This window comes from Patiria miniata, unplaced genomic scaffold, assembly GCF_015706575.1.
Source record: "Patiria miniata isolate m_02_andy unplaced genomic scaffold, ASM1570657v1 HiC_scaffold_24, whole genome shotgun sequence".
In the NCBI taxonomy this organism is placed as follows: domain Eukaryota; kingdom Metazoa; phylum Echinodermata; class Asteroidea; order Valvatida; family Asterinidae; genus Patiria; species Patiria miniata.
In genome coordinates this window covers 10689032-10704631 of record NW_024037063.1, presented here as the reverse complement: position 1 = coordinate 10704631, position 15600 = coordinate 10689032, and the positions used below count along the sequence as shown (strand labels likewise).

General features: G+C 40.2%; 1 protein-coding gene across 1 annotated transcript in view; it reads right to left on the bottom strand.

Moving 5' to 3' along the window:
• Positions 1–15364, bottom strand: part of LOC119731913 — a 41697-nt gene extending 26333 nt beyond the window's left edge. Inside the window, exons 1-31 of the mRNA XM_038205197.1 lie at positions 15361–15364; positions 14935–15207; positions 14422–14694; positions 13910–14182; positions 13437–13670; positions 12885–13157; positions 12373–12645; positions 11954–12133; positions 11348–11620; positions 10835–11107; positions 10322–10594; positions 9810–10082; positions 9297–9569; positions 8784–9056; positions 8271–8543; positions 7759–8031; positions 7246–7518; positions 6733–7005; positions 6220–6492; positions 5708–5980; positions 5195–5467; positions 4682–4954; positions 4169–4441; positions 3656–3928; positions 3143–3415; positions 2630–2902; positions 2117–2389; positions 1604–1876; positions 1088–1360; positions 575–847; positions 62–334 (exon numbers count right to left, since the gene is read on the bottom strand). Of these exons, the coding sequence (XP_038061125.1) occupies positions 62–334; positions 575–847; positions 1088–1360; positions 1604–1876; positions 2117–2389; positions 2630–2902; positions 3143–3415; positions 3656–3928; positions 4169–4441; positions 4682–4954; positions 5195–5467; positions 5708–5980; positions 6220–6492; positions 6733–7005; positions 7246–7518; positions 7759–8031; positions 8271–8543; positions 8784–9056; positions 9297–9569; positions 9810–10082; positions 10322–10594; positions 10835–11107; positions 11348–11620; positions 11954–12133; positions 12373–12645; positions 12885–13157; positions 13437–13670; positions 13910–14182; positions 14422–14694; positions 14935–15207; positions 15361–15364 (8062 nt within the window). The remainder of the gene's footprint in view (positions 1–61; positions 335–574; positions 848–1087; positions 1361–1603; positions 1877–2116; positions 2390–2629; positions 2903–3142; positions 3416–3655; positions 3929–4168; positions 4442–4681; positions 4955–5194; positions 5468–5707; positions 5981–6219; positions 6493–6732; positions 7006–7245; positions 7519–7758; positions 8032–8270; positions 8544–8783; positions 9057–9296; positions 9570–9809; positions 10083–10321; positions 10595–10834; positions 11108–11347; positions 11621–11953; positions 12134–12372; positions 12646–12884; positions 13158–13436; positions 13671–13909; positions 14183–14421; positions 14695–14934; positions 15208–15360) is intronic.
• Positions 15365–15600: the final 236 nt, after the last annotated feature.

The window sequence follows — 15600 nt, the reverse complement described above, 5'->3', positions numbered from 1 at the left end:
GGCATTTCCGATCCAATTATTTCTCCATGCCGGAAATGTCAAATGTTTCAACAAAACTCACCTACAACGTAGATGACAAATTGGCATGATCCATTGTTGCCAGCGCTGTCAAATACAAGGCAGGTCACTGTCGTTGTACCCAATGAATAAGTATCATCAGACTCCACGACATTGCCCGCTTCATCTTGACATGTGATGTTGTTTATAGTGAAGTTGTCCACATTATCATTAGCTGATGGCATTGGTGTCCATGTAACCACAGCAGACGACATTCCGAGGTCTGTGTCCTGAGACGGAACACTAGTTGGGCAACTGACTTCTGGATCTTCGGTATCTGCAAATAAATCAAAAGCATTTTCACTTCAATAAATAGCTCTTCTTCAAGTTTTCCAACAGGGGAATTGTCTTCATTAACTTCTTCGTGATTAAAATGTTTACAATATTGCATCAGTTGTCAATTTCTCAACTATCCTTTCATCATTTCTCACTCATTGTGGTCATACGTGTTGAAAAGGCATTTCCGATCCAATTATTTCTCCATGCCGGAAATGTCAAATGTTTCAACAAAACTCACCTACAACGTTGATGACAAATTGGCATGATCCATTGTTGCCAGCGCTGTCCAATACAAGGCAGGTCACTGTCGTTGTACCCAATGAATAAGTACCATCAGACTCCACGACATTGCCCGCTTCATCTTGACATGTGATGTTGTTTATAGTGAAGTTGTCCACATTATCAGTAGCTGATGGCATTGGTGTCCATGTAACCACAGCAGACGACATTCCGAGGTCTGTGTCCTGAGACGGAACACGATTTGGGCAACTAACTTCTGGATCTTCGGTGTCTGCAAATAAATCAAAAGCATTTTCACTTCAATAAATAGCTCTTCTTCAAGTTTTCCAAAAGGGGATTTGTCTTCATTAACTTCTTCGTGATTAAAATGTTTACAATATTGCATCAGTTGTCAATTTCTCAACTATCCTCTCATCATTTCTCACTCATTGTGGTCATACGTGTTGAAAAGGCATTTCCGATCCAATTATTTCTCCATGCCGGAAATGTCAAATGTTTCAACAAAACTCACCTACAACGTTGATGACAAATTGGCATGATCCATTGTTGCCAGCGCTGTCAAATACAAGGCAGGTCACTGTCGTTGTACCCAATGAATAAGTACCATCAGACTCCACGACATTGCCCGCTTCATCTTGACATGTGATGTTGTTTATAGTGAAGTTGTCCACATTATCAGTAGCTGATGGCATTGGTGTCCATGTAACCACAGCAGACGACATTCCGAGGTCTGTGTCCTGAGACGGAACACTATTTGGGCAACTAACTTCTGGATCTTCGGTGTCTGCAAATAAATCAAAAGCATTTTCACTTCAATAAATAGCTCTTCTTCAATTTTTCCAAAATAGGGAATTGTCTTCATTAACTTCTTCGTGATTAAAATGTTAAAAAATTGCATCAGTTGTAAATTTCTCAACTATCCTCTCATCATTTCTCACTCAGTGTGGTCATATTACGTGTTGAAAAGGCATTTCCGATCCAATTATTTCTCCATGCCGGAAATGTCAAATGTTTCAACAAAACTCACCTACAACGTTGATGACAAATTGGCATGATCCATTGTTGCCAGCGCTGTCAAAAACAAGGCAGGTCACTGTCGTTGTACCCAATGAATAAGTATCATCAGACTCCACGACATTGCCCGCTTCATCTTGACATGTGATGCTGTTTATAGTGAAGTTGTCCACATTATCAGTAGCTGATGGCATTGGTGTCCATGTAACCACAGCAGACGACATGCCGAGGTCCGTGTCCTGAGACGGAACACGATTTGGGCAACTAACTTCTGGATCTTCGGTGTCTGCAAATAAATCAAAAGCATTTTCACTTCAATAAATAGCTCTTCTTCAAGTTTTCCAAAAGGGGAATTGTCTTCATTAACTTCTTCGTGATTAAAATGTTTACAATATTGCATCAGTTGTCAATTTCTCAACTATCCTCTCATCATTTCTCACTCATTGTGGTCATACGTGTTGAAAAGGCATTTCCGATCCAATTATTTCTCCATGCCGGAAATGTCAAATGTTTCAACAAAACTCACCTACAACGTTGATGACAAATTGGCATGATCCATTGTTGCCAGCGCTGTCAAATACAAGGCAGGTCACTGTCGTTGTACCCAATGAATAAGTACCATCAGACTCCACGACATTGCCCGCTTCATCTTGACAGGTGATGTTGTTTATAGTGAAGTTGTCCACATTATCAGTAGCTGATGGCATTGGTGTCCATGTAACCACAGCAGACGACATTCCGAGGTCCGTGTCCTGAGACGGAACACGATTTGGGCAACTAACTTCTGGATCTTCGGTGTCTGCAAATAAATCAAAAGCATTTTCACTTCAATAAATAGCTCTTCTTCAATTTTTCCAAAAGGGGAATTGTCTTCATTAACTTCTTCGTGATTAAAATGTTTACAATATTGCATCAGTTGTCAATATCTCAATTATCTTCTCATCATTTCTCACTCATTGTGGTCATACGTGTTGAAAAGGCATTTCCGATCCAATTATTTCTCCATGCCGGAAATGTCAAATGTTTCAACAAAACTCACCTACAACGTAGATGACAAATTGGCATGATCCATTGTTGCCAGCGCTGTCAAATACAAGGCAGGTCACTGTCGTTGTACCCAATGAATAAGTATCATCAGACTCCACGACATTGCCCGCTTCATCTTGACATGTGATGTTGTTTATAGTGAAGTTGTCCACATTATCAGTAGCTGATGGCATTGGTGTCCATGTAACCACAGCAGACGACATTCCGAGGTCTGTGTCCTGAGACGGAACACTATTTGGGCAACTGAGTTCTGGATCTTCGGTGTCTGCAAATAAATCAAAAGCATTTTCTCTTCAATAAATAGCTCTTCTTCAAGTTTTCCAACAGGGGAATTGTCTTCATTTACTTCTTCGTGATTAAAATGTTAACAATATTGCATCAGTTGTAAATTTCTCAACTATCCTTTCATCATTTCTCACTCATTGTGGTCATACGTGTTAAAAAGGCATTTCCGATCCAATTATTTCTCCATGCCGGAAATGTCAAATGTTTCAACAAAACTCACCTACAACGTTGATGACAAATTGGCATGATCCATTGTTGCCAGCGCTGTCAAATACAAGGCAGGTCACTGTCGTTGTACCCAATGAATAAGTACCATCAGACTCCACGACATTGCCCGCTTCATCTTGACATGTGATGTTGTTTATAGTGAAGTTGTCCACATTATCAGTAGCTGATGGCATTGGTGTCCATGTAACCACAGCAGACGACATTCCGAGGTCTGTGTCCTGAGACGGAACACGATTTGGGCAACTAACTTCTGGATCTTCGGTGTCTGCAAATAAATCAAAAGCATTTTCACTTCAATAAATAGCTCTTCTTCAAGTTTTCCAAAAGGGGATTTGTCTTCATTAACTTCTTCGTGATTAAAATGTTTACAATATTGCATCAGTTGTCAATTTCTCAACTATCCTCTCATCATTTCTCACTCATTGTGGTCATACGTGTTGAAAAGGCATTTCCGATCCAATTATTTCTCCATGCCGGAAATGTCAAATGTTTCAACAAAACTCACCTACAACGTTGATGACCAATTGGCATGATCCATTGTTGCCAGCGCTGTCAAATACAAGGCAGGTCACTGTCGTTGTACCCAATGAATAAGTACCATCAGACTCCACGACATTGCCCGCTTCATCTTGACATGTGATGTTGTTTATAGTGAAGTTGTCCACATTATCAGTAGCTGATGGCATTGGTGTCCATGTAACCACAGCAGACGACATGCCGAGGTCTGTGTCCTGAGACGGAACACGATTTGGGCAACTAACTTCTGGATCTTCGGTGTCTGCAAATAAATCAAAAGCATTTTCACTTCAATAAATAGCTCTTCTTCAAGTTTTCCAAAAGGGGAATTGTCTTCATTAACTTCTTCGTGATTAAAATGTTTACAATATTGCATCAGTTGTCAATTTCTCAACTATCCTCTCATCATTTCTCACTCATTGTGGTCATACGTGTTGAAAAGGCATTTCCGATCCAATTATTTCTCCATGCCGGAAATGTCAAATGTTTCAACAAAACTCACCTACAACGTTGATGACAAATTGGCATGATCCATTGTTGCGAGCGCTGTCAAATACAAGGCAGGTCACTGTCGTTGTACCCAATGAATAAGTACCATCAGACTCCACGACATTGCCCGCTTCATCTTGACATGTGATGTTGTTTATAGTGAAGTTGTCCACATTATCAGTAGCTGATGGCATTGGTGTCCATGTAACCACAGCAGACGACATTCCGAGGTCTGTGTTCTGAGACGGAACACTATTTGGGCAACTAACTTCTGGATCTTCGGTGTCTGAAAATAAATCAAAAGCATTTTCACTTCAATAAATAGCTCTTCCTTAAGTTTTCCAAAAGGGGAATTGTCTTCATTAACTTCTTCGTGATTTAAATGTTAAAAATATTGCATCAGTTGTAAATTTCTCAACTATCCTTTCATCATTTCTCACTCATTGTGGCCATACGTGTTAAAAAGGCATTTCCCAACCAATTATTTCTCCATGCCGGAAATGTCAAATGTTTCAACAAAACTCACCTACAACGTTGATGACAAATTGGCATGATCCATTGTTGCCAGCGCTGTCAAATACAAGGCAGGTCACTGTCGTTGTACCCAATGAATAAGTACCATCAGACTCCACGACATTGCCCGCTTCATCTTGACATGTGATGTTGTTTATAGTGAAGTTGTCCACATTATCAGTAGCTGATGGCATTGGTGTCCATGTAATCACAGCAGACGACATTCCGAGGTCTGTGTCCTGAGACGGAACACGATTTGGGCAACTAACTTCTGGATCTTCGGTGTCTGCAAATAAATCAAAAGCATTTTCACTTCAATAAATAGCTCTTCTTCAAGTTTTCCAAAAGGGGATTTGTCTTCATTAACTTCTTCGTGATTAAAATGTTTACAATATTGCATCAGTTGTCAATTTCTCAACTATCCTCTCATCATTTCTCACTCATTGTGTTCATACGTGTTGAAAAGGCATTTCCGATCCAATTATTTCTCCATGCCGGAAATGTCAAATGTTTCAACAAAACTCACCTACAACGTTGATGACAAATTGGCATGATCCATTGTTGCCAGCGCTGTCAAATACTAGGCAGGTCACTGTCGTTGTACCCAATGGATAAGTACCATCAGACTCCACGACATTGCCCGTTTCATCTTGACATGTGATGTTGTTTATAGTGTAGTTGTCCACATTATCAGTGGCTGATGGCATTGGTGTCCATGTAACCACAGCAGACGACATTCCGAGGTCTGTGTCCTGAGACGGAACACTATTTGGGCAACTAACTTCTGGATCTTCAGTGTCTGCAAATAAATCAAAAGCATTTTCACTTCAATAAATAGCTCTTCTTCAAGTTTTCCAAAAGGGGAATTGTCTTCATTAACTTCTTCGTGATTAAAATGTTTACAATATTGCATCAGTTGTCAATTTCTCAACTATCCTCTCATCATTTCTCACTCATTGTGGCCATACGTGTTAAAAAGGCATTTCCCAACCAATTATTTCTCCATGCCGGAAATGTCAAATGTTTCAACAAAACTCACCTACAACGTTGATGACAAATTGGCACGATCCATTGTTGCCAGCGCTGTCAAATACAAGGCAGGTCACTGTCGTTGTACCCAATGAATAAGTACCATCAGACTCCACGACATTGCCCGCTTCATCTTGACATGTGATGTTGTTCATAGTGAAGTTGTCCACATTATCAGTAGCTGATGGCATTGGTGTCCATGTAACCACAGCAGACGACATTCCGAGGTCTGTGTACTGAGACGGAACACTATTTGGGCAACTAACTTCTGGATCTTCGGTGTCTGCAAATAAATCAAAAGCATTTTCACTTCAATAAATAGCTCTTCCTAAGTTTTCCAAAAGGGGAATTGTCTTCATTGACGTCTTCGTGATTAAAATGTTTACAATATTGCATCAGTTGTCAATTTCTCAACTATCCTCTCATCATTTCTCACTCATTGTGGTCATACGTGTTGAAAAGGCATTTCCGATCCAATTATTTCTCCATGCCGGAAATGTCAAATGTTTCAACAAAACTCACCTACAACGTTGATGACAAATTGGCATGATCCATTGTTGCGAGCGCTGTCAAATACAAGGCAGGTCACTGTCGTTGTACCCAATGAATAAGTACCATCAGACTCCACGACATTGCCCGCTTCATCTTGACATGTGATGTTGTTTATAGTGAAGTTGTCCACATTATCAGTAGCTGATGGCATTGGTGTCCATGTAACCACAGCAGACGACATTCCGAGGTCTGTGTTCTGAGACGGAACACTATTGGGGCAACTAACTTCTGGATCTTCGGTGTCTGAAAATAAATCAAAAGCATTTTCACTTCAATAAATAGCTCTTCCTTAAGTTTTCCAAAAGGGGAATTGTCTTCATTAACTTCTTCGTGATTTAAATGTTAAAAATATTGCATCAGTTGTAAATTTCTCAACTATCCTTTCATCATTTCTCACTCATTGTGGCCATACGTGTTAAAAAGGCATTTCCCAACCAATTATTTCTCCATGCCGGAAATGTCAAATGTTTCAACAAAACTCACCTACAACGTTGATGACAAATTGGCATGATCCATTGTTGCCAGCGCTGTCAAATACAAGGCAGGTCACTGTCGTTGTACCCAATGAATAAGTACCATCAGACTCCACGACATTGCCCGCTTCATCTTGACATGTGATGTTGTTTATAGTGAAGTTGTCCACATTATCAGTAGCTGATGGCATTGGTGTCCATGTAATCACAGCAGACGACATTCCGAGGTCTGTGTCCTGAGACGGAACACGATTTGGGCAACTAACTTCTGGATCTTCGGTGTCTGCAAATAAATCAAAAGCATTTTCACTTCAATAAATAGCTCTTCTTCAAGTTTTCCAAAAGGGGATTTGTCTTCATTAACTTCTTCGTGATTAAAATGTTTACAATATTGCATCAGTTGTCAATTTCTCAACTATCCTCTCATCATTTCTCACTCATTGTGTTCATACGTGTTGAAAAGGCATTTCCGATCCAATTATTTCTCCATGCCGGAAATGTCAAATGTTTCAACAAAACTCACCTACAACGTTGATGACAAATTGGCATGATCCATTGTTGCCAGCGCTGTCAAATACTAGGCAGGTCACTGTCGTTGTACCCAATGGATAAGTACCATCAGACTCCACGACATTGCCCGTTTCATCTTGACATGTAATGTTGTTTATAGTGTAGTTGTCCACATTATCAGTGGCTGATGGCATTGGTGTCCATGTAACCACAGCAGACGACATTCCGAGGTCTGTGTCCTGAGACGGAACACTATTTGGGCAACTAACTTCTGGATCTTCAGTGTCTGCAAATAAATCAAAAGCATTTTCACTTCAATAAATAGCTCTTCTTCAAGTTTTCCAAAAGGGGAATTGTCTTCATTAACTTCTTCGTGATTAAAATGTTTACAATATTGCATCAGTTGTCAATTTCTCAACTATCCTCTCATCATTTCTCACTCATTGTGGCCATACGTGTTAAAAAGGCATTTCCCAACCAATTATTTCTCCATGCCGGAAATGTCAAATGTTTCAACAAAACTCACCTACAACGTTGATGACAAATTGGCACGATCCATTGTTGCCAGCGCTGTCAAATACAAGGCAGGTCACTGTCGTTGTACCCAATGAATAAGTACCATCAGACTCCACGACATTGCCCGCTTCATCTTGACATGTGATGTTGTTCATAGTGAAGTTGTCCACATTATCAGTAGCTGATGGCATTGGTGTCCATGTAACCACAGCAGACGACATTCCGAGGTCTGTGTACTGAGACGGAACACTATTTGGGCAACTAACTTCTGGATCTTCGGTGTCTGCAAATAAATCAAAAGCATTTTCACTTCAATAAATAGCTCTTCCTAAGTTTTCCAAAAGGGGAATTGTCTTCATTGACGTCTTCGTGATTAAAATGTTTACAATATTGCATCAGTTGTCAATTTCTCAACTATCCTCTCATCATTTCTCACTCATTGTGGTCATACGTGTTGAAAAGGCATTTCCGATCCAATTATTTCTCCATGCCGGAAATGTCAAATGTTTCAACAAAACTCACCTACAACGTTGATGACAAATTGGCATGATCCATTGTTGCCAGCGCTGTCAAATACAAGGCAGGTCACTGTCGTTGTACCCAATGAATAAGTACCATCAGACTCCACGACATTGCCCGCTTCATCTTGACAGGTGATGTTGTTTATAGTGAAGTTGTCCACATTATCAGTAGCTGATGGCATTGGTGTCCATGTAACCACAGCAGACGACATTCCGAGGTCTGTGTCCTGAGACGGAACACGATTTGGGCAACTAACTTCTGGATCTTCGGTGTCTGCAAATAAATCAAAAGCATTTTCACTTCAATAAATAGCTCTTCTTCAAGTTTTCCAAAAGGGGAATTGTCTTCATTAACTTCTTCGTGATTAAAATGTTTAGAATATTGCATCAGTTGTAAATTTCTCAACTATCCTCTCATCATTTCTCACTCATTGTGGTCATACGTGTTGAAAAGGCACTTCCGATCCAATTATTTCTCCATGCCGGAAATGTCAAATGTTTCAACAAAACTCACCTACAACATTGATGACAAATTGGCATGATCCATTGTTGCCAGCGCTGTCAAATACAAGGCAGGTCACTGTCGTTGTACCCAATGAATAAGTACCATCAGACTCCACGACATTGCCCGATTCATCTTGACATGTGATGTTGTTTATAGTGAAGTTGTCCACATTATCAGTAGCTGATGGCATTGGTGTCCATGTAACCACAGCAGACGACATTCCGAGGTCTGTGTCCTGAGACGGAACACGATTTGGGCAACTAACTTCTGGATCTTCGGTGTCTGCAAATAAATCAAAAGCATTTTCACTTCAATAAATAGCTCTTCTTCAAGTTTTCCAAAAGGGGATTTGTCTTCATTAACTTCTTCGTGATTAAAATGTTTACAATATTGCATCAGTTGTCAATTTCTCAACTATCCTCTCATCATTTCTCACTCATTGTGTTCATACGTGTTGAAAAGGCATTTCCGATCCAATTATTTCTCCATGCCGGAAATGTCAAATGTTTCAGCAAAACTCACCTACAACGTTCATGACAAATTGGCATGATCCATTGTTGCCAGCGCTGTCAAATACTAGGCAGGTCACTGTCGTTGTACCCAATGGATAAGTACCATCAGACTCCACGACATTGCCCGTTTCATCTTGACATGTGATGTTGTTTATAGTGTAGTTGTCCACATTATCAGTAGCTGATGGCATTGGTGTCCATGTAACCACAGCAGACGACATTCCGAGGTCTGTGTCCTGAGACGGAACACTATTTGGGCAACTAACTTCTGGATCTTCAGTGTCTGCAAATAAATCAAAAGCATTTTCACTTCAATAAATAGCTCTTCTTCAAGTTTTCCAAAAGGGGAATTGTCTTCATTAACTTCTTCGTGATTAAAATGTTTACAATATTGCATCAGTTGTCAATTTCTCAACTATCCTCTCATCATTTCTCACTCATTGTGGTCATACGTGTTGAAAAGGCATTTCCGATCCAATTATTTCTCCATGCCGGAAATGTCAAATGTTTCAACAAAACTCACCTACAACGTTGATGACAAATTGGCATGATCCATTGTTGCGAGCGCTGTCAAATACAAGGCAGGTCACTGTCGTTGTACCCAATGAATAAGTACCATCAGACTCCACGACATTGCCCGCTTCATCTTGACATGTGATGTTGTTCATAGTGAAGTTGTCCACATTATCAGTAGCTGATGGCATTGGTGTCCATGTAACCACAGCAGACGACATTCCGAGGTCTGTGTACTGAGACGGAACACTATTTGGGCAACTAACTTCTGGATCTTCGGTGTCTGCAAATAAATCAAAAGCATTTTCACTTCAATAAATAGCTCTTCCTAAGTTTTCCAAAAGGGGAATTGTCTTCATTGACGTCTTCGTGATTAAAATGTTTACAATATTGCATCAGTTGTCAATTTCTCAACTATCCTCTCATCATTTCTCACTCATTGTGGTCATACGTGTTGAAAAGGCATTTCCGATCCAATTATTTCTCCATGCCGGAAATGTCAAATGTTTCAACAAAACTCACCTACAACGTTGATGACAAATTGGCATGATCCATTGTTGCCAGCGCTGTCAAATACAAGGCAGGTCACTGTCGTTGTACCCAATGAATAAGTACCATCAGACTCCACGACATTGCCCGCTTCATCTTGACAGGTGATGTTGTTTATAGTGAAGTTGTCCACATTATCAGTAGCTGATGGCATTGGTGTCCATGTAACCACAGCAGACGACATTCCGAGGTCTGTGTCCTGAGACGGAACACGATTTGGGCAACTAACTTCTGGATCTTCGGTGTCTGCAAATAAATCAAAAGCATTTTCACTTCAATAAATAGCTCTTCTTCAAGTTTTCCAAAAGGGGAATTGTCTTCATTAACTTCTTCGTGATTAAAATGTTTAGAATATTGCATCAGTTGTAAATTTCTCAACTATCCTCTCATCATTTCTCACTCATTGTGGTCATACGTGTTGAAAAGGCACTTCCGATCCAATTATTTCTCCATGCCGGAAATGTCAAATGTTTCAACAAAACTCACCTACAACGTTGATGACAAATTGGCATGATCCATTGTTGCCAGCGCTGTCAAATACAAGGCAGGTCACTGTCGTTGTACCCAATGAATAAGTACCATCAGACTCCACGACATTGCCCGATTCATCTTGACATGTGATGTTGTTTATAGTGAAGTTGTCCACATTATCAGTAGCTGATGGCATTGGTGTCCATGTAACCACAGCAGACGACATTCCGAGGTCTGTGTCCTGAGACGGAACACGATTTGGGCAACTAACTTCTGGATCTTCGGTGTCTGCAAATAAATCAAAAGCATTTTCACTTCAATAAATAGCTCTTCTTCAAGTTTTCCAAAAGGGGATTTGTCTTCATTAACTTCTTCGTGATTAAAATGTTTACAATATTGCATCAGTTGTCAATTTCTCAACTATCCTCTCATCATTTCTCACTCATTGTGTTCATACGTGTTGAAAAGGCATTTCCGATCCAATTATTTCTCCATGCCGGAAATGTCAAATGTTTCAGCAAAACTCACCTACAACGTTCATGACAAATTGGCATGATCCATTGTTGCCAGCGCTGTCAAATACTAGGCAGGTCACTGTCGTTGTACCCAATGGATAAGTACCATCAGACTCCACGACATTGCCCGTTTCATCTTGACATGTGATGTTGTTTATAGTGTAGTTGTCCACATTATCAGTAGCTGATGGCATTGGTGTCCATGTAACCACAGCAGACGACATTCCGAGGTCTGTGTCCTGAGACGGAACACTATTTGGGCAACTAACTTCTGGATCTTCAGTGTCTGCAAATAAATCAAAAGCATTTTCACTTCAATAAATAGCTCTTCTTCAAGTTTTCCAAAAGGGGAATTGTCTTCATTAACTTCTTCGTGATTAAAATGTTTACAATATTGCATCAGTTGTAAATTTCTCAACTATCCTCTCATCATTTCTCACTCATTGTGGTCATACGTGTTGAAAAGGCATTTCCGATCCAATTATTTCTCCATGCCGGAAAAGTCAAATGTTTCAACAAAACTCACCTACAACGTTGATGACAAAATGGCATGATCCATTGTTGCCAGCGCTGTCAAATACAAGGCAGGTCACTGTCGTTGTACCCAATGAATAAGTACCATCAGACTCCACGACATTGCCCGCTTCATCTTGACATGTGATGTTGTTCATAGTGAAGTTGTCCACATTATCAGTAGCTGATGGCATTGGTGTCCATGTAACCACAGCAGACGACATTCCGAGGTCTGTGTACTGAGACGGAACACTATTTGGGCAACTAACTTCTGGATCTTCGGTGTCTGCAAATAAATCAAAAGCATTTTCACTTCAATAAATTGCTCTTCCTAAGTTTTCCAAAAGGGGAATTGTCTTCATTGACGTCTTCGTGATTAAAATGTTTACAATATTGCATCAGTTGTCAATTTCTCAACTATCCTCTCATCATTTCTCACTCATTGTGGTCATACGTGTTGAAAAGGCATTTCCGATCCAATTATTTCTCCATGCCGGAAATGTCAAATGTTTCAACAAAACTCACCTACAACGTTGATGACAAATTGGCATGATCCATTGTTGCGAGCGCTGTCAAATACAAGGCAGGTCACTGTCGTTGTACCCAATGAATAAGTACCATCAGACTCCACGACATTGCCCGCTTCATCTTGACATGTGATGTTGTTTATAGTGAAGTTGTCCACATTATCAGTAGCTGATGGCATTGGTGTCCATGTAACCACAGCAGACGACATGCCGAGGTCTGTGTCCTGAGACGGAACACGATTTGGGCAACTGACTTCTGGATCTTCGGTGTCTGCAAATAAATCAAAAGCATTTTCACTTCAATAAATAGCTCTTCCTAAGTTTTCCAAAAGGGGAATTGTCTTCATTAACTTCTTCGTGATTAAAATGTTTACAATATTGCATCAGTTGTAAATTTCTCAACTATCCTCTCATCATTTCTCACTCATTGTGGTCATACGTGTTGAAAAGGCATTTCCGATCCAATTATTTCTCCATGCCGGAAATGTCAAATGTTTCAACAAAACTCACCTACAACGTTGATGACAAATTGGCATGATCCATTGTTGCCAGCGCTGTCATATACAAGGCAGGTCACTGTCGTTGTACCCAATGAATAAGTACCATCAGACTCCACGACATTGCCCGCTTCATCTTGACATGTGATGTTGTTTATAGTGAAGTTGTCCACATTATCAGTAGCTGATGGCATTGGTGTCCATGTAACCACAGCAGACGACATTCCGAGGTCTGTGTCCTGAGACGGAACACGATTTGGGCAACTAACTTCTGGATCTTCGGTGTCTGCAAATAAATCAAAAGCATTTTCACTTCAATAAATAGCTCTTCTTCAAGTTTTCCAAAAGGGGAATTGTCTTCATTAACTTCTTCGTGATTAAAATGTTTACAATATTGCATCAGTTGTAAATTTCTCAACTATCCTCTCATCATTTCTCACTCATTGTGGTCATACGTGTTGAAAAGGCATTTCCGATCCAATTATTTCTCCATGCCGGAAATGTCAAATGTTTCAACAAAACTCACCTACAACGTTGATGACAAAATGGCATGATCCATTGTTGCCAGTGCTGTCAAATACAAGGCAGGTCACTGTCGTTGTACCCAATGAATAAGTACCATCAGACTCCACGACATTGCCCGCTTCATCTTGACATGTGATGTTGTTCATAGTGAAGTTGTCCACATTATCAGTAGCTGATGGCATTGGTGTCCATGTAACCACAGCAGACGACATTCCGAGGTCTGTGTACTGAGACGGAACACTATTTGGGCAACTAACTTCTGGATCTTCGGTGTCTGCAAATAAATCAAAAGCATTTTCACTTCAATAAATTGCTCTTCCTAAGTTTTCCAAAAGGGGAATTGTCTTCATTGACGTCTTCGTGATTAAAATGTTTACAATATTGCATCAGTTGTAAATTTCTCAACTATCCTCTCATCATTTCTCACTCATTGTGGTCATACGTGTTGAAAAGGCATTTCCGATCCAATTATTTCTCCATGCCGGAAATGTCAAATGTTTCAACAAAACTCACCTACAACGTTGATGACAAATTGGCATGATCCATTGTTGCCAGCGCTGTCAAATACAAGGCAGGTCACTGTCGTTGTACCCAATGAATAAGTACCATCAGACTCCACGACATTGCCCGCTTCATCTTGACATGTGATGTTGTTCATAGTGAAGTTGTCCACATTATCAGTAGCTGATGGCATTGGTGTCCATGTAACCACAGCAGACGACATTCCGAGGTCTGTGTACTGAGACGGAACACTATTTGGGCAACTAACTTCTGGATCTTCGGTGTCTGCAAATAAATCAAAAGCATTTTCACTTCAATAAATTGCTCTTCCTAAGTTTTCCAAAAGGGGAATTGTCTTCATTGACGTCTTCGTGATTAAAATGTTTACAATATTGCATCAGTTGTCAATTTCTCAACTATCCTCTCATCATTTCTCACTCATTGTGGTCATACGTGTTGAAAAGGCATTTCCGATCCAATTATTTCTCCATGCCGGAAATGTCAAATGTTTCAACAAAACTCACCTACAACGTTGATGACAAATTGGCATGATCCATTGTTGCCAGCGCTGTCAAATACAAGGCAGGTCACTGTCGTTGTACCCAATGAATAAGTACCATCAGACTCCACGACATTGCCCGCTTCATCTTGACAGATGATGTTGTTTATAGTGAAGTTGTCCACATTATCAGTAGCTGATGGCATTGGTGTCCATGTAACCACAGCAGACGACATTCCGAGGTCTGTGTCCTGAGACGGAACACTATTTGGGCAACTAACTTCTGGATCTTCGGTGTCTGCAAATAAATCAAAAGCATTTTCACTTCAATAAATAGCTCTTCTTCAAGTTTTCCAAAAGGGAAATTGTCTTCATTAACTTCTTCGTGATTAAAATGTTTACAATATTGCATCAGTTGTAAATTTCTCAACTATCCTCTCATCATTTCTCACTCATTGTGGTCATACGTGTTGAAAAGGCACTTCCGATCCAATTATTTCTCCATGCCGGAAATGTCAAATGTTTCAACAAAACTCACCTACAACGTTGATGACAAATTGGCATGATCCATTGTTGCCAGCGCTGTCAAATACAAGGCAGGTCACTGTCGTTGTACCCAATGAATAAGTACCATCAGACTCCACGACATTGCCCGATTCATCTTGACATGTGATGTTGTTTATAGTGAAGTTGTCCACATTATCAGTAGCTGATGGCATTGGTGTCCATGTAACCACAGCAGACGACATTCCGAGGTCTGTGTCCTGAGACGGAACACGATTTGGGCAACTGACTTCTGGATCTTCGGTGTCTGCAAATAAATCAAAAGCATTTTCACTTCAATAAATAGCTCTTCTTCAAGTTTTCCAAAAGGGGAATTGTCTTCATTAACTTCTTCGTGATTAAAATGTTTACAATATTGCATCACTGTAAATTTCTCAACTATCCTCTCATCATTTCTCACTCATTGTGGTCATACGTGTTGAAAAGGCATTTCCGATCCAATTATTTCCCCTTGCCGGAAATGGCAAATGTTTCAACAAAACTCATCTACAACATTGATGACAAATTGGCATGATCCATTGTTGTGATCTACGGTGTCTGCAAATTGAGTAAAAGTTTCATTTACTTATGTTAGGAACTGAACTATAAATTTTTCAAGGATTATTTCCAATAGGTCGGCGCTGAAACACGTTCCCACGAA